At 36.0% G+C, this 25126-nt stretch overlaps 1 protein-coding gene across 3 annotated transcripts; it reads left to right on the top strand.

The window, feature by feature from the left end:
* The first annotated feature begins 6094 nt into the window (after nt 1-6094).
* On the top strand, nt 6095-24626 carry LOC134529786 (quinone oxidoreductase-like protein 1). 3 transcript variants are annotated; one of them, XM_063364231.1, is made up of 8 exons: nt 6095-6470; nt 10965-11175; nt 14037-14105; nt 16179-16289; nt 17962-18212; nt 19831-19950; nt 20044-20195; nt 23852-24626. In XM_063364231.1, the coding sequence occupies exons 1-8, from the start codon at nt 6405-6407 to the stop codon at nt 23946-23948; spliced, it is 1077 nt and encodes a 358-aa protein (XP_063220301.1). In that variant the 5' UTR covers nt 6095-6404; the 3' UTR covers nt 23949-24626. The 3 variants fall into 3 exon arrangements, 1 of the variants encoding a protein (XP_063220301.1); XR_010074706.1 differs by having other exon boundaries at nt 6148-6470; nt 11101-11175; XR_010074707.1 differs by lacking the exon at nt 6095-6470 and adding an exon at nt 6533-6657.
* The last annotated feature ends 500 nt before the right edge of the window (nt 24627-25126 follow it).

Raw genomic sequence — 25126 nt, 5'->3', positions numbered from 1 at the left:
CTGTGTACCCACATGGACCCCCGGTGAAACTCCCAAATTAAATGTATTCTCGCCAACTCGTATATCATTTTCCGTAATCTCCCGTCCTCCACACGGCCGAGCGGCCTTCACAGTCAAGGTAGAACCATTCAGGTTACATCCAAGCCGTGTACCTGGCGGGGCATGCGGGGGCAGAGTACCCACGACCCCACACCAACGGCCTAGCAGCCCGCTAGCCTGGCGCCCCTCCAGACAACAAGAGCATCGCGACGCCCGTAGCGCCCGTCAGGTACCCCCCCGGCCTTTCACAGAGGTCGGGTGACGGCAATTTGATAAACAAAAAGAGCACATTTAACTCAGAACACGTGATAGAAGTGAAACTTGTTTGGCCAAAGTTTGCCTCGACTCGTAAGTATATAGTATCTGGCAAAACGGTAGACAGAGAAAGAGAGAAATAAGACAATATTATAAATAAACATGAATTAACACAATTATTACTCACTTAAAAATAAGCTCAAACCCCATTATGTTGTCCTCTGCCCAAATACTTCCTTACTAGATGCCAGCAAGCCGGATGGTGTCAGGCGCAGGCGGGTCTCTACCACCGCCACCTGCCTATCCCTGCAGCATGGCAGGGTTCAACTAGAGCCGCATGCCACCACATGGAGCCCGCTCAAGAAAACGAGTTATCTACACTGTCTGCAGCCTTTTAGCATCAGAAATTGTTTCACAACAATGTTTCACGAAAACATTGCACTAAAATTCGGCCTTGAAATTTTACTCCCATCGCACCCAAAGAAGTTTAACTTCAACAAGGAATACACGTAACTCAGTACACGTGATGGCAATTCAAACCTCTACTCTTAAGTAAATCGTAAGGGGGTTAAAATGCAGAGAGAAAAAGAGAGAGAGAATACTGTCGTCGTCCCGCTAACCCTCCCTCGTAGATCGATGCCCGGTTGCTCAGTTGTACTAGGTAGAGTGGGGTTCGGCCGTGGCCAAGGAGGGTCAAGCTAAGACATATAATTATCCACCACCAGTCTGTGACGAACACCCGATTTATTAATACAGGACCCTGTACATGGGGCTGTCCCAGCCCCGCCTGCGACAGTCTAGTTTCGCGCACGGCGACACGAGGGTTCTTCTCCTGACCAGACACTCGGCGTTACATTCAGGCTAATCTGCACCGTACTATGTCCTATAGTTCGGAGACACCCGGAAAAGTTGGCGCAACACTGACACACTATGCTACAAGCTACCTATTATAAACAGACCTAAATGCCCCGCAAGATAATATGTACAACACAAATGCTCCTAGTCCTCGCCGCATGAATATGAACAAATTGAGACTAGTGTACTGGTTCTAGCTGCCGCTATGCCCACGTCGCGACGCCGACGTCCACTTACTGCTGGTTGGCTGAATGCTCAGCGACCGTCTCGAGGCACGACTCCTCTCGTCACGCGACCGCTTCTCGTGCCCGCCTGGCAACGACTAACTCCCCTCCGCGCTCCGGCGCGGCGCGCGGCGGCTCATTTTTTCCCCCTCCCCGCGTCCCGCACCGACCCTGATGTGTCGCAGACGGGTGTGACGTAGTCACCCAGTGAATAATGATAAAAACAAAACATAAACACTTCAAATGATAAAATTAAATAAGTACAATAAAATAAGGTTAATAAGAATATTTACAAGATTTGTTCTGCTGTAAATACAGTGTCCATTCTTTCCAAAGAAAGTTCTTCTTTCACCGTTGGTTCTCCTGGCGCGTGAATCTCCCTCGCACCCCTGCCTTAGCCGCACCGCACTACACTGTTCGAAGCACTCACGACACAGGGCAGGAGAAGGCGTTGGCGTGGCATAACAGGCTGTGAGAGCTGGGTAGACACTTGGGTCGACGTCAAGACCAATTTCTAAATAAACATGAATCAACAAAATTATCACACACTTCAAAGTAACTGCTCAGGATATCAATAATTATTGATCAATCAATAATGATTATACTTAACAATAAATGGACGGCTTTTATATAAAAAGAACCAAGCGCCATTTTTTATATTTTTGAGATATACCCATAACTGAATGCATGAAACACACTAAATTCTTTAAAAAAATAGACCTAAGTGATATATAGGCTGTGCTCCTATCTGTGAGCACTTGAACCAACAACCATTTTACATAGAGGTTTTCTACTTTTATTTAAACCGAACCAAGTGACATTTGGCGGTTGGTTCTGTTTAAAGAAAATTTAATGTGTATTTTCTTTCTTGATTTAAAAAGAACCAAGTGATATTATGTTGATTGTACAGTAATAATATTGTTAAATCAAACACTGTTGGATTCAATTTGTTTTTAATTCAATGTAGATTTTGAAATACTGAGGGTACAAAATTCTATAAGTTAATATTAGATTTGTTATTGTGTTTTTTTTAACATGATCATGATGTATAGGCCTATTGTCAAAAGGATCATACAAATTATGATGAAGACTGGGATGATAGTGTTCAAGATCCAGACTACACTCCACATTTAGATTCAGGCAATCAAGGTGAATATAGAGAGACCAAAGACATAAAGGAAGAGAATGAATATAATAGTAATGTACCTGAAAAGTAAGATGGACAAACGACTCAAAATAAGAAAGGAGGTAGACCTAAAAAGGGGAGAAAACGAAAGCATGTCAGTCAAACATGTCAGTCATGGAAAAAAACTAAGACAGCAACAAACCTCATTTCGTAGTTAAAGGTACTTACTGTAGTCCCAAGGAATTCAATGATTTTAATTGCAACTGCTCCAAACGATGCAAAGACAATGTTAATATTGATTTCAGGAAAAAAATGTTTGAGAAATTTTGGGATTTAGGATCTTATGATTGCCAGACTGCTTTCATTGCTGCACATATTCAAGAGGTATATGTTAAAAGAAAGAGGTCATCATCTAACAAACGACAATACACTAGAAAATACGAACTGGATAAAGTGAATGTCTGCAGAGAAATGTTTAGTAGGTACTCATACCTTTGGAGTATCAACAAAACGAGTCAACACATCACTGAACAAAATTCGCTCCGATTGTGTAACTGACTAGAGAGGAACTCAAGAAAAGGTGTACCTCGAATTTCTCCAGTTGAAATTAAAAAAATTAAGGACCACATCAACAAGTTTCCTAGGTATAAATCACACTACTGTCGGCGGGTGAGTGGTGATACAGAATACCTATCTACAGAACTTACAGATTTAAAAATGTATGAATTATACAAAGAGGAAAATGAAGGAAATGGAGCAGTAAGTTTTAGTTGCTACAGAATTATACTTCACAGATATTTTAATATCAAACGAAAAAAAGCTCAAAAAAGATACATGCAATGCATGTGACAGATTTTATGCAGCAATGCAAAACTGCAACATCATTGAAAAGGAAACAATTATGAATGAGTTAAATGTGCATCAGTCAGTAGCTGAAGAAGCAAGAGATGCAATGAATCGTGAACTTAAGACTGCAAAGGAATGTGAAAATGTGGAAACGTTAAGTTATGGCATGGAGAAAACATTGCCTCTGCCTAGAATCCCAAAAAATATAATTTATTACAAGAGGCAAATATGGGTTTATAATACTGGGATAGACTCTGGGAAAGAATCCAATAGTTAATTTTATGTTTGGGTAGAAGGCACTGCCGGAAGAGGTGCCCAAGAAGTGGGTTCCAGCTTGCGAAAGCATGTTGTTACTCATGTCGGAAAAAAATTTCACAGACATCATTTTGTGGTCTGACTCGTGTGGGGGCCAGGATAGGAATATCAAAATGGAACTAATGATGAACACATTGTTTGGTGATCTAAACCCACTGAATTCTGTCACACTTACCTCCCGAATGATTCTGATTTTGGCGATGTGGAATCTGCCCTAAAACAACAGCGACTATATACTTTGGAGGACTACATAAATGTAATGGAAGGATGCCGTAAAAAGAGAAAATTTGTTGTGACATAAATGCAGAATTATGACTTTAAAGGGACCAGTGAAATAGAGAAAGAGATCACCAACAGGAAGATTGACACAGAAGGAAATAAAATTAACTGGCTCACAGTTCGTCAAATTAAATTGGAGAGATGTAAACCACAAGTTCTTCAGATGAAGACCAGCCATTCTCAAGAAACTTTCATTGATGTTAACATTAACAAAAACAAGCGACGAGGGAGACTCATATGGATTTCAATCATCTAAATTAATTTCGCTGTGGCCTGAAGGAAAGCCTATAAGTAAGGAAAAGCTTAAGGATATTAAATCTATTCGTCATCTTATACCTTAAGGAGTCTGGCATTTTTATCAGAAATTTCAGTCGAGTACAGAGGTTGAAGATGACATAGATGGCTTTGGGAATAACGCAGAATTCACAATGGAAGATGAATAATAAATTGCTTATGTGTTTTATGCTGAAATGTGTAAGTAATAGTTTCTCGTAACCAACTGACTTTTAAGAACATTTTTGTAATTTATTTGTCATCTCATATGGTATAAGTTATGCTTTCAATGTATCTGGCATTTTTAACACAAAGCTTATATCCGACAGATGAAGAACACTTGCCAGATTGTTTTAAGACCGATTATGTAGATTTACAATGGACAATTACTGAACAATGGATATTGAGGTAATTAAAATGGTGTATTATTTGTTTGTTTGACAACGTGACCATGGCATTCATGTTCCATTATACTTGGTTCTTTTTAAAGAAACTCTACTTTATTTTATTCAAAGAGAACCAACAGACATTTTTACTGATTAAACTATGATAGGAAGATAATTCACAATGTTATGCATAATAATAAAGCAGCTTATTATACATGTTAAAATATTTTACAGTGATTTTTTTATGTAGATGTTTCATTATTTTTTTGACATATCAATACTTTGAACAGTCTTTTCTCAGTTGTGACTGAATGGCGCTTGGTTCCATTTATATAAAAGCCGTCCAAATAATACTTGCTTTTGGAATACTAACACCAAAAAAAAAATATTTAGTTACACAGTTAAAACTATACTGATATAGCACTGACAGTACTGATTTACACAAGTAATTAAAATAATACATTCTTGAAACAACAACAATTTTCTTGTGAATATGGTTCGTCGCACGGTGAACAACAGTAAGCTCAAACCCTGTTGTGTTGCCCTCTGCTGGGATAGGCAGGTCGCTACCGCCACGACCCGCCTATCCCTGCAGCATGGCAGGGTTTAACCTGAGGCTCACCCACCATGCGGAGCCCACTCAAGGCATCACGGCCTGACAAGTTCTCTGTGCATGCTGCAACCTATTCTCCATCCTTTTTGCGTCAGAAACGTTCCACTTTCCTGTATCAACCTGCTTGTAATTAATGCATGAAATTTTGCATCCCGCATGTAAGTGTCCAGGGTTTTCCCTGTGTCTATGCAGGTTTTTCATGGGCCCAACTTATCTAGTTTTTAGTCTAGAGTTAAGTAGCGAGGGGAGTCAGTCATGGCGCCAATTGCTGCCATGGGTTGCCAATCCCCCCCTAGCACCTGATGCTTGTTACCCTTCCTGCATGGCTTAAATCCAGCATGAGTAAAGCATATAGGCTTCGGCCTGAGATGCACTTAGAGTCTCTCCCTAACCCAGGCCTCTCCCAAACACATTAGTTTTAGTTTTAGGTTAGTAAAAATAAATTAAACATTTCAAAAATGTTTCACGAAAACGTTGCATTGAAATTCGGCTTTGAAATTTTACTCTCCTCGTTTAAAAAGAAGTTTCACTTCAAACATTTTCATCATTCTAAAAGTTACTATGCCTACAATAAACATTATAAATAACACAGAAGTAGACGATCGCACCGAAACACCCAGAGAACGATTTTCCCTCACAACTCATTCTTGAGAAGATGAGCATTGACAGTATGAACCAACTCACCTGAGAGCATCAAGTAGAGAGAGACCACTCTCCAATTGTTTCTGGCACGTAGAACGCAAAAGGAGCCCCGAGAGTTAAACGTTTATAAAGAGATGACAAATCAAACACAGATCCATGACATATGATGTAAATTCTGGAAAAAAAAAATTAAAACTTTGAAATTATATCGGTCACACACGAACATAGAACCATTTAAGCACTTAATATTTATTCCAACATTAATTGTAAATTTTCTGAACTCATTTCTTTTAAGCAGAAAAAAATAAAACAATAGCAGACGACTTTATGAAGTTATAATGGGGGAATTCGTGTTATCCTAAATTATAAATTTTAATCTATAATCCCCAGAAGTTCTTGGTGAATTTGGGGATATACATTAATCTAGCATCTTGCGATTTCTAACCGGTCTTAAGTAAATAATGGTAGTGACAGGTTAAACATGAGTGTATTTTCAAGTTGAAATTAAAATAACGTGTTGTAGAGAAAACAACAGCATATTTGAAAGGAAAATGAAAGCAAAGTCATTTTTCGTGGATTCATGGGAAGGTAGTGCACAAAAAATTACTTGCCGGGAGGTAGGTAACGCAATATTTATATACATAAATAGGTTATTCTAAAGGAGCTCCTCTTTTATGAAAGATAAAATGTTAAAACTTCAAGCTTTTGTTTCTTACCTTTTTTTTAATCATCCTCTTAAAGGGCGTTGTGATGCCTACTATAGTTTATCAGTAATTTGCCATTTTGAACTGGTGGTTTGGTCAGGTACATTAAATAGTAGCAAATAACCGTGGGAGTGATTGGCTATGTTAAGTTAGTTGGTTACATTTTAAAAACTCTGAAGGAGAGTCTCTTTTCTGAAATACAATAATTAAAAGTTCCAATTTTTTTTACTTTACTTTTTTAAATCTTTTTCTAAGGGGCCACTGTGATGCTAAGTAGTATACCATTTTAAAGAGTGGTTAAGTTAGGTTACATACTACAAATATTATGATATTGGTCAGTTATGTTACTTAAGCTACTTAAAAATAATTAATTGTGTTAACGATTGATTAGGTTTATGACATTTAAAAAATGTAAAATCAATAGAACGTTTGGTTAGGAATTGCCAATACACAACTAACCACACTTGTAGAAGAATAAATACATTCATCTTGGCCAGTCCATGAATACCTAAACATTACTGAACATAACAGACAAAACCAATCATCAAGATATAAAAAATTAACAAAACCTTCAATAATATTATTGCACAAATATTAAAAAAAAATTAATAATCATATTTATTATTCAAAAGTGTTCTCTAGCTTTAAAATTCAACAACTTATTCAATTTTGCAAATTCATTTAATGCTACCTACGAAGTGACCATTAGTGTTGGCAAATCCTTCTCTGATACAAACTGAAATACATTCATGTTTACTTTGACTACTTCAACATTGTACTCTACACTTCAAGCAATAACATCATCATTAGTACACATTACTGTGGAAGGAGCGGGCTAAAGGGGGTAAAAAAATGGACCTTTGCCATACAAAACATTAAATATTAAACCCCTTGCCTCTCAACTGCCTCAAAAAAACCCTTTAAACCCAGAAGCCACTAATACTTCAAACACTTGTTCATAATCCTTTTCAACATGACACATACCGTCAGTTGGGGTAACATTGGCCCTTTGAGGGTAACTTTGGCCCAAGACAAAAAAATGTTAAACCATGTTTCAACTCTTCCAAATATTTATGTAACATATGTATCATCACATCTAATAAATATTTGGAAGAGTTGGAACATGGTTTAACATTTGTTTGTCTAGGGCCAAAGTTACCCTCAAAGGGCAAATGTTACCCCAACTGACGGTACCTACTTACTTTTGTGGTACCATTAAACAACACTGTTTTTGTTAAACACCAGATAACACTATCAACTTTCTCATTGAAGACAAAAACTAATTATTATTTTGAAAATTCACTCCAGAAAATCTTTTCTAGTTTTAAATTATTGATTTGCATTTGTAATTCAAATTCAAAATTCTCTGTTAATATGACAAACCTTGTTTGATTATTAATGGCAGAAAAAATGTTAAGTATAGCAACACCTTTTCATTTATGTATGCAAACCTCATGTTGTTATTTATCTGACCACGTGTTTGCAGTACTCAACGGTGTGTGGGATGCTGTCAGAGACATGTGAGCATCCAGCATAGCGATCTTGATGCTCCTAGCGGGCCAGGTTCTGGTAGTCTCATAAAGGTGAAGGGGGAAACGAGTTACGTCTTCATACAGGCAATGTCAAGCCTTGAGGACAGAGTACCCACTGGGTCTGTGCGTGCCCCCTAGACACAGTGGCACCCACTAACTTTACCAACTATTCAATGCCGCATCTTCCGCCACTCCGCGTCAACCATTAATTGTGACTAAAATAAAACGAATAAACAAGGAATCATGCCTATCTTTTAGCAAGCGGCCAGTGCGAAGTCCATTTTCTATGGCTTGTTGCTACAAAATATGAATTTTTTACTATTAAAACAAACTAAATTTGCTAGCAACATGTCTTTTGAACAAAACTTACCAAAACTTGAATATTTTATCATATTTGATGTCTCATCTCGAATTTTCGTCACCGAGTGAAGCATTATTTTTGGCCATGCACGTGTGAGTATATTTGTAGTGGCTTCCTACAATAAATTTGAAGGGTATTTTATGGATATAAAAATTTAAGTAGATGGACATCTTAACAATTAATCGCACCGCAAAAGCGGAAGTCAGTACTTCCTTAGGTTTTTTAAAAAAAAAAAGAGCATTAACTGAGTTATGCCAGAGTAACATTGTGTGTGCAGCAATGAACTTTGTGTGTGCTTTACATAATTATCTGCAACTTCAGTAGTCTTACTTATGGAAATGAATAATAAGAGACTGCCAGGTCATCTGTTTTATCAAGGTGAAGAGAGGGGCAAGTGTAAAACAAAGAAGCCATTGTATTGCGATGTCACGTGCTGACCTGCCTTCAAGCAGGCTGTGGCACAATTAGTGTTACCAGAGTCATACCGGAGACAAGTGACTGTAGCTTTTAAATTTATGAATTATTTAAATTAATTTTATTGTGCTGGGGTGTATACATTAATGGCAGTGACAATACAACCCCTATAATTGTTCATTGTTACTAGCAAAAATAAGTTCAACCAATTCTCATGTCTATTATGTTTTTGATAGGATTTCAAACACCAAAATCTCCCCAAATATGAACAGGAGCAGCTCAGTCGGTGCCAGACTACAGTGTGTGCCAAGCCAAAGAATGCAGGATTAAAGACTGCCCACTCTGGATTGGAAGCAGTATAGGCTATTGTAATAGGGAACTACGTGATTGGCATCCGTATGTTGCCGCTTTGTCCAACAACTCAGAAAAATTGGGGAATACTGGAAATGTATAGGTTTTTTATTTTTTATTATTAGGCATGTTCAGAAAACACTATTATTTGTTATGTGCTGGGTTTAAGGTCCAGATTTTTAATAAATAATGCATAGAAACAGAAAAAAAATTGGGACTTTCTTTGAAAATATATATTCTCAAGAAAATTGTTTAAGTTCCTGTGGACACATTCTCCATTGGACTGTGAAGGCAGTGCCAGGCAACTAGTACAGTGTTCTACACTTGTTAGTACCTTTGGCAAAGAGGATGACAGCTGCGTACAACCACCACTGTAGCGTGCAAGCAGTCTTCCTGGAGAGCGACCATCAAGGACAGTGCTGGACAACTTGGTTCTTCTGGAAAGAGGATGTTACCGTTGCAAAAATCCATCGGCGTTTGGTGGCAGTGTGTGGAGAACATTCAGTTGGGAAGCTGCCTTCCAGATGGGTTTCAAAACTCTTTTCGGCAGAACAAAAGCAAAGCCATGTGGATTGTGTACATGTCTAGGATTGTGACTGGTGATGAGACGTGGCTCCGCCATCATGAGCCAGAGACGAAACTGCAATTGAAGCATAAGGGTAGTCCACCGCCAAAGAAGTGTGGAACAGTGCCCTCAGCTGGCAAGCATATTGCTACAGTGTTTTCGGACACCAAGGGCATCATCTTCATTGACTGGCTGTAATCGGGAGCCTCTATTAACTGTGCAGCATAAGTGGCGACCCTTAGGTGCTTACGTCGCGCAGTCCAAACGAAGCGGCCAAGAATATGAGCGAAAGTATTGCTTCTGCAGGGTATGACAATGCATGTCCCCACTGCTGCCATTAATTAGATGGGTTTCACAATGCTGTCACACTCACCATACCCTTCAGACTTGGCACCTAGTGACTATCACTTGTTCGGGGGCCTTTGTGTGGTTGCTGTTTTTACAGACTTTGAAGAACTGGAAACACCTGTCCAGGAATGGGCGCGAAGCACTCTGAAAGAATGGTTCCAGAATGGTCTGGATAAGCTGTCACTCCAATGGCCAAAGTGCATATAGTTGAAGGAAGATAAGGTGGACCTGTGAGCTGTTGTGTAACCTGTATTAATAAGTCAGAAAAAATAAAAGTGTAAACCACTATAGTATGCCCCTCGTCCAAGTTCAATAGTTAACAATTGATTGTTTTACTCTAATCAAAAGTAAATGTTAAAAATCATAGTGACAAAAACTATAACATAGGAAAAAGTTGACAATTTTGCAAAATATTAATAAAATAGGAAAATTTATTTTCCCTAATTTTTTTCAGTAGTAATGAAACCTTCAGATTACCAAGGCCTACAGTTCCCAGTTGTTGCAGGTCAACTGAATGTAATGCAGATTGAAATTTGTCAGAGGTTGGAATGCAAACACTAATTGGACAAATAAATATGGACCTTTAGACACACAATGCAATGGTTGTGAGGAAGGAAGGCTGTGGCAGTGTGCTCCATTTATACCAGTGTTAAGGTTGCAATAACAAATTTAATACTTTGGTAATAATCATGTATTTCTTACCCGTTTTGGCTGATGCATCCGTCAACAGTAAAACATTAGCATTTTTGATTCTGTGTTGTGGTGAAAGTCTGAAATGCAGTGGACTTAGAAAAAGTCATTTTGGGATTAATAAACTTTGTTTCCTTGGTTCATAGGTGCAACTGCAACCCTTGGATAAGAACGGTGTTCTGGTGAAAGTGAAAGCTTGTGGTCTTTTGAACTCTCAGCTTGAATATGCTGCAGTTTCTCACATTTTATTCAAAACGAATAATAATAAGTACTTTCCTGTAGGATATGATGTTGCAGGAATAGTGGCTGGAGTCGGTAGTGATGTTACAACAGTTACGAAAGGAGACCATGTGGTCGGTAAGTGTTGTGCATTAAATCTTACAATTTTTTAGTTATAATTGTTATTTTAGTAATGTGTAAGATAAGCCTAGTATTACTGCCTAAAATACAATATGTCCATAAAAGAATGTCCCAGTTATAAATTTCAATAGTATCAACCGTAAGCATTGTAGTGTGTTGGTACAAGCTCACAATTGAGTAACTCAAACAGTTTAAGATAAGCGCATGCGTGAGTACTGCTTTGTTGTTTTCACGCTTGCAGTACAACGTATATTGAAAGAAAGGCTGTTGCCCCAATTAGTAAAAGGTTAATCTGTAAACATTATTTGGCAATAGGATGGAGCCCCTCCCCATTGAAATCTCTTTGTACGAGAGTGGTGGAACGTCAAAGTTCCTGTCCGTTGTATTGGTCACAATGGTTGAGACGACACAGCTCTTTTTCACTTGCCTCCACATTTACCTGACATAACATCATGTAATTTTTTCTTGGGGGCTTTATAAATAAAGTGTCTACGTTCTGCCGTTACCTAATGATTTGCCAGAGTTGAGACACATAACTGAAGAGGCTATTGCTTCCATTACTCCGGACTTGTTAACCAAAGTGTGGAAAGAATTTGACTTTAGGTTGGTTGTGTGCCGTATAACTAAAGGTGCACATACTGAACATTTCTAAGAGAAACTAGGTTAGTTTACCTTCAATTTGATGTATGATTTGTTGTAAATAGTCTATATTAAACTGTTAAAATATACCATTGAAATGGTGACATTCTTTAACGGAACATTCTGTATATGTAATAAAAAAATATAGAATTGAAGCAGACTGTTGCTCTTTATTTGTACTTGATGTCTTCACCTCTCTCAGGAACTTAAAATATGTCAGGCCATCAGTGGGGGTTCCAGGCCTGACAAACGTGGAATATTTCCTCTCCCCAACCCCCCCCCCCCCCCCCAAACATGTAGCTTCAAACAACAAAAATGGTTTGAATATAAAATCAGACATTAATAGTAGAAAACTTTATTTAAAGAAAGTCTACAAATGCTCAAGAATTTAAAATGGTCACCTGTAGCATTATAGCGAAAGGATGTTCATCCCATTGACAAGTATTAAAATTGTTAAAAAAAAAAGTATTGAATTATTTTATTTGTGCTAAAACTGGAGTATTATGCAGACCATTTTGTTAATGTTACAAAATAAAGTTAATGATAACAGTTAAAAAATTATATTAGCTTTAAGTTTAGTTATAAGAAATTATTTTATCAACACTTAGCCGCTTCCTTAAGTAGTCAAGAAGGAAAATGCAAACAAAAAAAAAATATATAATTTTTTTTAGTAAATTTATGTAATGGTAAATAACATACGAGAATATAGCCAAGAAATATGACTGCCACAGAAATCACAGCATCAAAGTAGTATCCTCACTGAAACTTAGTTTGAGGATTTTTTGATACATTTGATTCAACTGTTTATATTATTCAGACAGCTACAAGACTGCCTGGATTAAATGTGTTCTTTATCTTCAAACTTATTTAATCTAACTTTGAGAATAATCCTTCAGATTCTTTCAGTGATGTGATGGATGTACAATTCACTGTTGATTTTTCAGAAGTATTGGTCTAAAATTAATCCACAGTTGTCTTCAAAGAAATATAAGTTATTACTGCTATGTCTGATTTGAAGAGGAAGGTTGACCTATCAATCGCATTATGTCTCATGCGCTAGAAACTAAGTCAAAGAAAGTTCAGATTCATAAAATCTCTGTGAAGACTGGCTGGAGATATTACCACTTCTGAGTACTTCAGTTATGCCTCGCATTAAGAAGTAGTTAGTTTTCTTTGACCACATAGCAGCTTTGGACCTGCTGTCCAACAATTTTAAATAATTTCTTCAGTATTGTAATGTGAACTGATTGTGCTCCTTAATAATCATTTAAAGACACTTTATGGGGAGCAGCACTGGCCTTAAAAGAATTCATTGAGTAAGTGCAGTGGTTGGATAAAGTGTCTATGCATTTGTGAACCCCATAAACTGAAGTAAGGTTTAAGCAGTGTACGCAGCAGTGTAAATGAAAACTGACGCTGAACATGTCTAACTTTAGCCCGAAGAGCAAGTTCCAACGTAGACACATTTGCCACTTCAGCCTGATATAAAAGTGCAAAGTGTCAAAATATTTAACACTGGTTCTTCAGCCATTTTAATTTTAGTTTTCTGAACACTAACTTGGAACTGATGAATATCCAACTTTTCATCGCTATACCATCTTATGATGGTGGCTGCCCAGCTTTGCCTTGAGAAATCTTGGGTTCATCCATGGTCAGGCCATAGTATGTGCCTTGTCTACAAAAAAAATTTAATTATGAATTTTATAGTTTCAAATCTGGCTGAAATAATATTTTGATTGGAAAATATTTTTATAAGGCCTGCACAACCAGAAGGACCATTTTCTAGTATATTTTCATATGTCTGAGATGATACTCAGGAATGTGGTGTTGCATCCCAAAAAGCTAGTCTTGGAATGCCGCCCTAAAATATAGTTTTATTAAAGATGATGATTCTTCATTGAGAATAAAATTGTTTGGGGAGAAACTTTGCTAATCAAAAGAAGTATGAATAATTTACAATAAGTCAAACGCTGCTTATATGTTTGTCGTATTTAAAATCAATTTTAGTGATATAAAAGTATTGGGGAAAAAATGTTTGAGAGTTTTACTGTTGATTTAACCTACCACTAATCTAACCCACTACAGAATTAATCTATCTTAACCTGAATTAAATAGAGGGATCCTATTGTTCTTGTTGCAAACTTTTATTAAATTAGTGATTTTCGTGTTGATGAAATAATAAGTTTTATGAGAACTGATGTACAGTTTCTCTTCTTTAGGTATCATTCCAGTTGACTACGACCAGTCAAGTTGTTCAGATTATGTAGTGCTACAAGAGTTTGATATTGGTAAGTTTTATTCAATGAATAAAATTTTAAAAATATTTTGGTTATTGTTTCATATTTCAAAATGTGTGTGAATACTTCAGGTATTATCTGCCCTTATTGTTACGATGAACCTAGTGGTTGAAACAGTGTCAGGACCGTGATTTTTTTTTTATTGCACCATTCATTTAACAACCATTTCCAAGTGAATCATCTGTTCATTTCTGTTCCGGTATGTAATGTCAAATATATTCCAGCTAGTACAACCAACAGCATCAGACTTACATAAACGTTTGATATAGAGTCCTTATTTTGTACGATTGTGCGCACAGTTGACTTGCTTGAAACTAAAGTGCGACCAACATAAGTGTGGCCTTCATGACAATCTGCACGCCATAACACTTCTAGGCTTGAACACGATGCATTATGCTTCACATGGAAGCCATGATTCCACTATAATTCCCACTGCAGGTGCTTGTGCATGTGTAATTACCAGCAGACAAATGGGCAGACACTGCTTTGTGTTGTGCGAGTTCCCTGCCATTGGCTAGACTGAAATTCATCACAGCCCTGTCTGTAGCTGGACGACAACAGTACGGCACGGAGGCATACACGCGGACGTAAAAACATCCGGTCCTTCACACTCCATAGCCACAACTTAACTTGCCACAGCTGATGTTTGTTCAACAGCCAATAGCGTAGTCAGATCTGCGCGTGTATCTCTTCCTCCCTCGTATGGCTAACTGTATGCCACGGTACATCTGATTTTAACAGAGTTGAAACAGACTTCGTGGTGTCATGCTCAATTTTTTTTTGCCTGTGGCGATTTCATGCTAAATTAAATTTACAGATGTGCTATTGAAGACTGGGGCAGTAAAATTAGCGCCGCGCTGAATGAATTCCCGCAGTCTGAAGAGGTGCTAAGTGAGGGATTGTGTGCGCAAAGAAGTGGTAATTTCTGCTGGTACTAACTTGGCATACAGTGTACCACATTGATGCATTTATGTTAATAAAACGTGTTACGAGGAAGTCTACAACTCGGTCAACGTAGAATGATAGGAGCACATCACCCTACATTATATGTGTGCATGTATTCAAGTGAATGGCTGCTCACAGTACACATGAGTTGATGCGGCAAGGTGCACAACTCTAACTGGCCAGGGAAAAGGGGTTGCATTAATTTTATAATTTATACACTGGGTACATGAATACCCAATTATTAAAAGAAAAAAGTGATAAAAATTGCCATGAATTTGTAGGATTATAAATGAAGTGATGTGAAGTCCCTTCATAGTAAAGTTTAACAACAGTTCTCTTAAAAGTTAACCACAGGAAATTAATTTTCTTTAGTTCCATTAGTTGTACAGCGCTCTGCAGTTTGTGTGTATGATATAGTTAGAAGGTATTACATGTGGCCCCCAAGATAGGGATTTATGTTTATAAAAAGTAATTGCTGGAGTTTTAGATAGTATCTAACTAGATAAAGATTTACTTCATTTTGTGATTGGGCTGGACAGCTCGTTAACAGCGAGGTCATTAGAGACTGACACAAGAAGGAAGGAATCGGTAATGGCCATTCCAGCATTTGCCTGGAGTGATATCAGGAATGCATGGGAAACTGAAATCAGGATTTGAACCTGGGACCGCTGAAGTGAGAGTCCAGTGTGCCACCTTGCTCCGTTTTCACTTCATGGGGATTGACTTAAATCTGTAACTGTTTTGGGAATGAAAGTGTACTATAGGGTTATGAGAGCACCAATGACCTTTTTCATATCATTTTCTGATACATGCTGAGAAGTTGTAACTTTTGATTATTGAAATACATTAAAACACTTATTTTCCAGTTAAATTACTTTGTGTTTAAACATCACCTCCGATGTAAAATTTAAGATACTAATTCTTAATAATAAACTTAATTCTATAAGTTTTCCATAATTTGCATGACAAATTTTAAATAGGGCCTACTGTTTATTTTAAATATTTGAATTATCTTTTCTTGTAAATATTTTTACAAACTATAAAATAACTGTCAAATTGTGTTTCACTGTGAGATATTGTACATTAAAAAAAATTAATGTATTTTTGTGTGTTTTCTAGTTTTGAAACCAGAAAGAGTTTCCTTTGTTGATGCTGCTGGCTGCATTAGTGATGCTGTTAAATCATATATTGCCCTCCATTATCTAGGCAAAATGACATCTGACAGCACAGGTAATATTACAAACAGTAAATGTACCCCGAAAACCTTTTCTATGTAATACATATCAGATATTTTAAAATGTTGTTGATACGTAAATTTGTTTGTTTAAAATTAAATTACATAATGGCAGAAAGGTAAGATTCTGTCAGATTCCACACTTAAAGTATTTGGTTGTCTTTATGTTTGGAATGATGTATCCGTGGGTGGTAGGTAAGTGACTGTCTAGTTTGTGTCTTGATTATTATATGATGTTATTTCAAACAAAACAAGCAACTGTCTGTGTAACAGAAATTTTCTATGTATGTATGTTTTGTCAATCATGGGTTAGTGCAGTCTCCTACAGCACAATTTTGGCAACTTTCATTGAGCTTTTGGAAGCTGTCAGAAAAAAAGTATTCTGCATGAATCAAGTTACAAAATCACACTCTCACGTTCTTGGATTGCATCTACATGCAAAAAACTTGTTCCATTCATTATGCTCTCCAGGTTGGGATGCAAAAGACGGCAGATTCCTGATCAGAGAAGTATGGTGGATGATGAACATGTACACTGTTTAGCTAATAATTGGCCCATGTGCATTGCATTTTGCCAAATATATGAGGGGTATTGTAAGGTTGTAACTATCACCCGGTAGTTAACATGGTACATTGATGAAATTTTATGATTGTCATCATGGGTCCCTAAGAGCATGATGTTGAGAAAATCAGCTCATTGTATTTTTGCATGTTGTGTCAAAAGTGACTAAAGCTTAAGATAAAGAAGATCGAGGTTCGCAGTGTGATAACGATCCTGCTTTTGAACGGTAATAGTGCCTGGAAAATTTTGAGATGATGACAGATTATGAAAGCGATTGCCCATTTTATGAAACTATTGGGAGGTGAAAAAGGAATTTCCAATACGGTCACATGTCCCTCACAGATGAGCCAAGGCCTGGAATACCATCATTGATGGACAATGCGGCTACAGTGAAGAAGCGGAGTGTTTAATTCTGGAAAACTGACGAGCAACCATCCAAATTATCATAAATGAAAGTGGTCTGAGTCATGGATAGTATGTCGAAAATTATTCATGAAGATCTCTGGTTATTCTGGGCCAACCTACCTCCCCAAACCCCACACTGCCATCTGTCTCCAGCCATCCAAAACCCCCATTTCAACAATATTATCTCCCTGGGGTTCAAACCAAAAACCCCAAGAATCCCATATGACAGCATACGTAAACCTCAGGATGATGATAATAGTGTGACTATTTTATTCTAACAAGTCCAAAAACCATATTGACCGGTAATCTGGTTGGTTTTGGGAAATACAAAACTAGCATAAGATTTATTAATTTCACATATCATTTTTTTTGTAGTGTATTTGTGTAACTGTTCATGTGCATACACACTATATTTTTAAGACAATGTATCTTTTTTTTATATTTTGTTTTAGCAAACATTTTGACTTTGACAGCTAAATATTCTTAAGAAATTATTATTTTTACTTGATTTATTAGTCTGTAGCTATATAAATCTGTGTTTAATATGTTTTTAACATTAAAATACTTAGCTTTTTAAGTCCAAGTGTTCACTGAAGCAACCTGTCAAAAAGGGACTTATTATCTGGAACAGTGTGTGTGTATGTCAGAGTATGTTCATAGAACATTGAATATTATGCTCAGTTCCAGGAAATTCTGTTTTAGTTTTAGTGCTGGATGGTGCCTCGTCATTTGGCAGCATTTGTATTCAGCTGGCCAGGCACTGGGGAGCTAAAGTACTCTCCACATGCTCGTCTGAAGATGAGAAGAGGTACCTCCAGTCACTGGACATTGATGTGTCCCATATTATTGACTTCACCATCAAAACTGATTATATTAAGTCAATAGTCATGTTGGAAACTGGCGGTATGGGTGTTGACATTGTGGTGGATAGTAGAAAGGAGATACTGTCAAAGGTAATAAATAACTCTTTAGACATATGTAAAAAAATAAATAAATGTTTGTTTGAATGTTGTTATATAATTTTAAACTACATTTTGGCCTGAAATTATGCTTCTGAATACTCTCATTCAAATAAGATATCAAGTGAACTATGGCGCATGGGACTGAGAATTTTGGCACTGTGAGATGTTAAGTTTGTGAATGTGAAGTCGGTCGTTAAAGTTGGCTGGAGAGGCTGGTCAGCGCCTCGATCCTCAAATGTCATAAAGTAAGTTGTATTCTAGAGTTGATACTATGTGAAAAAAATTTAAGAAATATTTTGACATAAGGAAAAATCAAGAAATTTATCTTTCTGTAGTGTACTAGGCCAATATTGTTTTGCTCTGCACACAATATAAAATAAATTTTCACGTTTGCCGCGAGCTAGATTGCTTCTAGTATTTTCATTTAGCCCTGCAGGAAATGGTATTTGCCAAAGAAAAATTATTTTACATCCTGAATCTTTGTGTAGACCTATCTAATTGCTATAATATTAAATACATAGCTTAATCCACTGGCTTGATTATTTCATTCTTCCATTTTCATACATTTTACAGGAGTCACAAAAAATGTTTTACAACCACATATCATGGTTTAGATTTTTAATTAAATTTTATTGGGAAGGAGGGAGGTCTCCAAGCATTTAAGTCATACTTTCTAGGTTACCTAATTATCTGGTTTCGAAGCAATCCATGTGAATACGTAATATATATTTTTTTGTGTGAACTATATCAATTGGTGAACACCTGAGGCATCGTGCCTTTTGTGTGCCGAGTAGACTGGCCGTCTCTTGGAAATTTATTCTCGTAACAGTATGTTAGAATTTGTTTCATACAGCCAATGTTTTGTAACATTTACAACAATAAATTGAGTACATGAAAAAAAAAAAAAAAAACTATTAATTGAAACAGAGAGAACTCAGGGAAATCGGCTGAAGCATGTTTGCAGGAACTCTGTGATAATAACTTATTTCTGTTTGTCATCCAGATAATCTGTTCATTCAACTCGGTGGTGAAATGTAGTGAAAATAGATATTCAGATATTGGCAGGTCGGGGCTGTGTGAATTTAAGAGTGCAATGTGACAAAATGTTCCCAATTGACGTAGCTTACTCGAGCCATCTATCCGCCATGATGAAGAGGATGTCTGAGGGAATACCTCAGTGGAGAGACTCGACTGAAAATATCGGGCTTTGTCAGATACAATTATAACAGGGGCACCGAAAGATTTCCACACGTTATCTCTCAGTGCCTTGATGATTGAAATGGCCTTCATATTTTTCAAAGGCAACAAACAATATTACATATTTGGTAAAGATGTCAAGTACCACAAGAATACAATGAAGGAAGAGTGATGTTCCAGATGAAGATGTTAATAGATACATTTCAGATAGTGTGAATGTGTAATAGTATAATTTTAAGTAAATGGCCAATTTTAGACACGAAGCGAATATTCTTTAATTACAAATAATTTGAAAACTTTATAGCTTTTTGCTGAATATTATCCTAAACATTTAACTTACCTAACATATAATATTTCGTGTTAGGCATACACATGTACAATCTTGATTGCCGTGTTCAATTATTTGTTCCAGACAAATGATGAATCTAATGCCATAACGCTGAAGAACTCAAACAGTATAATCTCACATCATGACATCATTTCTTGTCTGGCTGTTGGAGGAAAATGGATTACTTCCAAAGCTGACTTGCAAGTAAGCTGACGGGTTAGTTTGGTCGAGCGTCGCACACGTTGTTGTGCCCTTCCGTCTGCCCGCGCGTGCTAGTTGGGTTTCCACTTATTGCAGCTGGACCCCCCACATTCCCGGCAGTTGTACCTCCGGTGCGCCAGTGTCTGCTTCCTGTTTGAGCAGGCTTGGATGCTGTCTGCATGTCAGCAAGGAAGGTATCAGCATATTCTTATGGATACTGTGGAAAAAATCAATTCAAAAGTAATCAGGTGAGGAAACATTTAATCATTAGAATTTTGCTTGTTTATTTAGGTAAAGTACAATTAAGTATTTACTTTCTACTGGGAAATTAAAACTAGATATATGGCAGTCTGCAGGTGCGTAGGCAATTCAGAGGAATGAGGAAGTGAGGAGGTTTACCGGGGTGTCTGCCCCACCATGAAAATGTACGTGTTTTACACACCATAAAATCAGACCTAAAGAACTAAAATTAAAAGGCATACCTATGAAAAACGGTGTGAAATTTATTTTTTGCCTTTAAAAGCCATTTATTTTGGGGTTATTTTAAAACTTGAGTATTTCTTTCCATCACATTTGGATGCGTTTGTTTTCAAGAAAGACACAGTTGTTGCCATACGTAGAATTTGGGATGGACTATGCCGGCCATAATATGCCAAGTAGCCTGCCTAATGATGCTACCAACCCTCCTCTTCTTTTTCAAGAAACACATGCACAACACAGTGCCTGATGATGTTATTGAGAGGGAAAGGAAACTTGCATCAGACATGCCTGCTTCTGATAACTATTAGGGTGAAGTTACTGTGGGAGAAATGACATTCTTGTAAATGAGTAGTGAGACTGTAGAACAAGGATGAAAATTCAGTTTATGATGAAGTAGATTTGATACTTGCCACATTTATTAATTTACAGCTATTATATTTACACCATGCAACATTAGGGTTGAAGCATATTCAGCATGCTTTTGAAATTCATCAAAAACGCAGCCACATACTTAAAAATAGCATGTGAGAAGTAATATAAAATGTTAAAATTATAATTTGGACTTAACATCTCATAAACAAGGAGGTCAGTTCTATAACTGAACACGAACCTGAGAACTCATTGCTAGAAATCAAGAACTCTGACCCCTGGAATGCAGAGGCCAGCTCGTCCCCTTGAAAAACTGCTTAGCTGTTATTTCATATCATAACTGTTTACATCAAAAATAAGGCCTTAAACCACGCACCCTTCAGATCCTTTTCATTGTCTATCAAAAGTCGACTTTTGGAAGTATTTCATTTATTAGTTAACTTTTTCTTTTCCTTTTTTTATGCATTAAACTAATTGGCCTCACAACTAGCAGTGAAGAAAAGACAATTCATATATATTTTACATTATCTTTTACTTACTACATGAATGCAAACTGTATCTACCAGAAATATTTATGTTATTGTCTGCATTTTATATGAACCAGTGTATCATAAATACAAAACAAAGTATGAGATAATGTAACTTAGGAAACAGAAGTTATGTGGTCATCATAACATAAATATATAAATTTAAAAAGTGAACATAAGGCTCAAATTCAGAGATAAACACTTAGCTGGGAATGGCAAAATGAGCTGCTCGTGAACGGGTCAAGGCACAGTGAACATTTGCGCATTACAGTGAAGTAGAACACAGCACGTAATCAAGTGTAAGGAAAATCAATATTGGATTTATTATATGGTAGTCTTATGCCATTCAAGGGTACGTATTGGCATTGTAAGCTCAGAGTTTGTTGCTCCCCAGAATGTCACCACTAGGCGTGTTTGGTTATTATGCAATTTGCTTCTATTGTCGGAGCAATCATGCTGACTTGCAGCATGCAGGAGTGTGTGTGTGTGTTGGGTGTGTTCATGCGCATGAGGTTTCTGTGTATGTTTTGTATTTTTGTGTGTGTTTGTGTATTTTGTGAATGTGTTTTGTGTGTTTATTTTCTGTGTGTATTTTTTGTGTATATTTTTGTGTGTGTATTTTTTGTATGTGTATTTGTTGTTTGTGTTTCTTTGTGTATATTTGATTTATGTTTGTTTTGTGAATTTTTGTATGTGTGTGTGTTGTGTGTAGGTGTTCATGTGTGTATGCATGTGTGCATGCTTGCATGATGTTTGTAATTTTGTTTTAGATGTGTTTCAAATGCATTTGTGTGTGTATTTTGTGTGTTAGTTTTTTGTGTAACTTCATTTTTTGTATTAGTTTTTTGTGTTCTTTAGTTTTGTGTATTTGTGTGTGTATTTTTGTATGTTTTTTATAAGTTAAATGCATGAATGTTTAATGTTTACTATATGTACTGTTTCGTAAATTTTTTTTTTGTTCTTGCTTATGTATGTTTTTTTTTTTTTTTAATATTTATACTCTCTAGTTTGTTCCAGTAAGGCATTACATAAGCATCTGTGAGCTCACATAAAAAAAGTTAAAATTTAATATTTTTATAATTTAGTAAGTTCAATATAAGCTATTAAATTAATTTATTCAATTTTTCAAATTTATCACCATTATTATTTTGTTTTGATATTTTATTTGTTTATTTGTAAAATTAATTAACTAATTGTTTTTTTTCTCTGTGGTTAAAGGTAAAACAAGGCAGTCAGTGCCTTTACTTCACCACATGCAAAAATAAGACAAATAAATAAAAATAAACTCATAATACTAAGACTAAGAAATTCTAGGCACAATAACTTTGAATAATGATGTTTTATATTTTGTATTGCCTTAATTACTAGGTATAAATTTTACATTTCAACAAAATTACAGGGGCCACAGTGTTGAGTGGTCAGTCAGGCGTGATTACTCACCTGCCATTGAGTTGATCTGGGTTCAATTCCCATTGGGGTCAGACCTGGATTTTTTCGCAATTGAGAATGTGGTGGACATTGCTGTGTTCCGTTGGGTTTTTCAGGGTTTTGCTGTTTCCCCTACTCATCACTGTCAGTGCCTTTCTCATTTAATCACCCCTCATCATCTGTAATGATCTCGGTGTGGATGAGATGCAAAGCCATCATTCATTCATTCATTCAAAAAAAAATATTTGCAATATTTTACAGCAAACTGCAAGCATCGTTAATATTTTAAAGAGATAGTGTTGAATATTGTGAGAGCATTTAACAACTGATATATTTTAGAATAATTTTGCAACCAACAGTGCTAAATATTATCCACAGTATTTCATAAATTGCATTTATTTTAATGATATTTTTTTTATTGCAAAATTATTGTTTATTTTTATCATACATTTTTTAGGTAATTTTTAGAAACGGTTGTGTTAATTCATTGTTATGTTCATGAATTTATTATGTGCTAATTTGAGGCATATTTTTAGGTATTATGTAAATAAAGTTTTATATAACTCATGTTTCATTTGTGTGCATGACAGTAAAACCTTGTTTATCTGGCCCTTGTTGATCCAGATCTCCGGATAATCTGAATCAGATTTGTAGATATTTTATTTAATTTTCACATAAAATTGATGATTGTATTCTACTCTATGCAAATAAAGACTGTTAGCACACGATAATGTACCTGACCATGCTTTATTCAAATGCCATACATGTTAAAACAGAAGAAATTTGATGGAAGTCTTTGTTTAGAAATGATGTGAAAAGTAATTTTTATATTTTTTAATGACTTGTAAACAATATAGAGCATGTATACTATGTAATTTTGTTAAAAACATAAGTTTTTTTATCGTAGTAAACAGTAAGTCTGCCAATTTAAAAATTTTGTTTTCCTTATTACCCACATTACCTGGATTATCCGGAATTTCTATTATTCAGATTGCCTTTGGTCCCAGTTAGTCCGGATAAATGAGGTTTAACTTTATTAGCTTATTAATATAATGTAAAATAATGTTCTCAAAGGTTGAATCAACTTTTTGTTTGTCTAGGCCCAATATTCATCATACTGTCGCATTTGATGGCCTGGCAGACTTTTTCAATTCTCAAGATGATCTACGAGTTGGAAAAGTTGTAGTGACCGTATAAACTTATTATTGAAACTTTAGTATCGACAAAATGACATGAAATATTTATGAAAATATTTATTGAGTTATTTAATATTGTGGATATTTGTACCAAAGATATTACATGCAATAAAAAGCAAAAATAAATTAAATTTGATATACAGGGATTACTTGAAAGCTAATGAAAGCTAATTTAGATTTTGTAATTTTATGTCACGCGGCCCTTGTTCGCTGAAGATTCTCATTTGTTGCATTGAACATTTTGGAACGTTTGTAATTTGTTTTATATAGATATGGTGAAATTCCAAAAATATATTTTCTTTGTACTGTGTTTTGTATAAAAAAAGTTGTTAAAGGATGTATTAAAAAAAATATGACCAAAGATTAGTGTTTGAGAATTTCGTGTATTGAAAAAAGTTATTTTTATTGTGAGAAGGACCCACACAAGGAAACACGTTTTGATCAGTAATATGAAATTAGATTATGTAGAAAATAAAGCAGCTGTGGAAAAAATGTTTCCTGCCATGAATGCATTGCATTGGTGATCCATCATGTTGTTTCACTCTTTGTCCATCTCGATGGCTTCAATGTCAACGAGATGTTCAGTTCAAATTCACTCATTCTGCTTCTGTTTGAGTAATTGGAACCATGCCTGTAGCCAGGATTTTGTGAAGCAAAACGATTAAAACATTTTTTATAAGTAATGTTTTTTTTTTGTTTTTTTTTAAAATAAAACTGTCACATTAAAATCTCAGGGAAAAGTAGACTTTTATAAGTCCAATGTTTACACATAGAAATTTTAATAATGAATTTGCTTGAGAAAATATAACTGAAAATTTTATATTTTGGTTTTTATTTAATTTTTTAATGTTATTTGATACATGAAACACAAATTTAATTTTTTATGAAAGAGATGCTTACAACTAACACGTGTGCAAACCGGCATTAAATATAGACTTCTTGCAAATAATTCCTGTCACTTCTGTGTATGAGGCATGTTGGGCTAGATGTGGGAGGAAATGCATTTATTGCAGTTCACAATAAGGTTTACAGTAATCTTCCAAATAAAGCTCTCTGTAACCTTATGTAGCTAAGTTGCTGTAATTTTCTTATTCTGTCTTCACTTATTTTTTGAATGAAACTTTTTTGCTGAGGGGCTACAATTTTTCGAGCATAGCGAAAATTCTGATCGCATGAGGG

This window comes from Bacillus rossius, chromosome 2 (genome assembly GCF_032445375.1).
Source record: "Bacillus rossius redtenbacheri isolate Brsri chromosome 2, Brsri_v3, whole genome shotgun sequence".
Classification (NCBI taxonomy): domain Eukaryota; kingdom Metazoa; phylum Arthropoda; class Insecta; order Phasmatodea; family Bacillidae; genus Bacillus; species Bacillus rossius.
The sequence above is the reverse complement of the archived record's forward strand: the minus strand, read 5'-3'. Positions and strand labels throughout refer to the sequence as shown.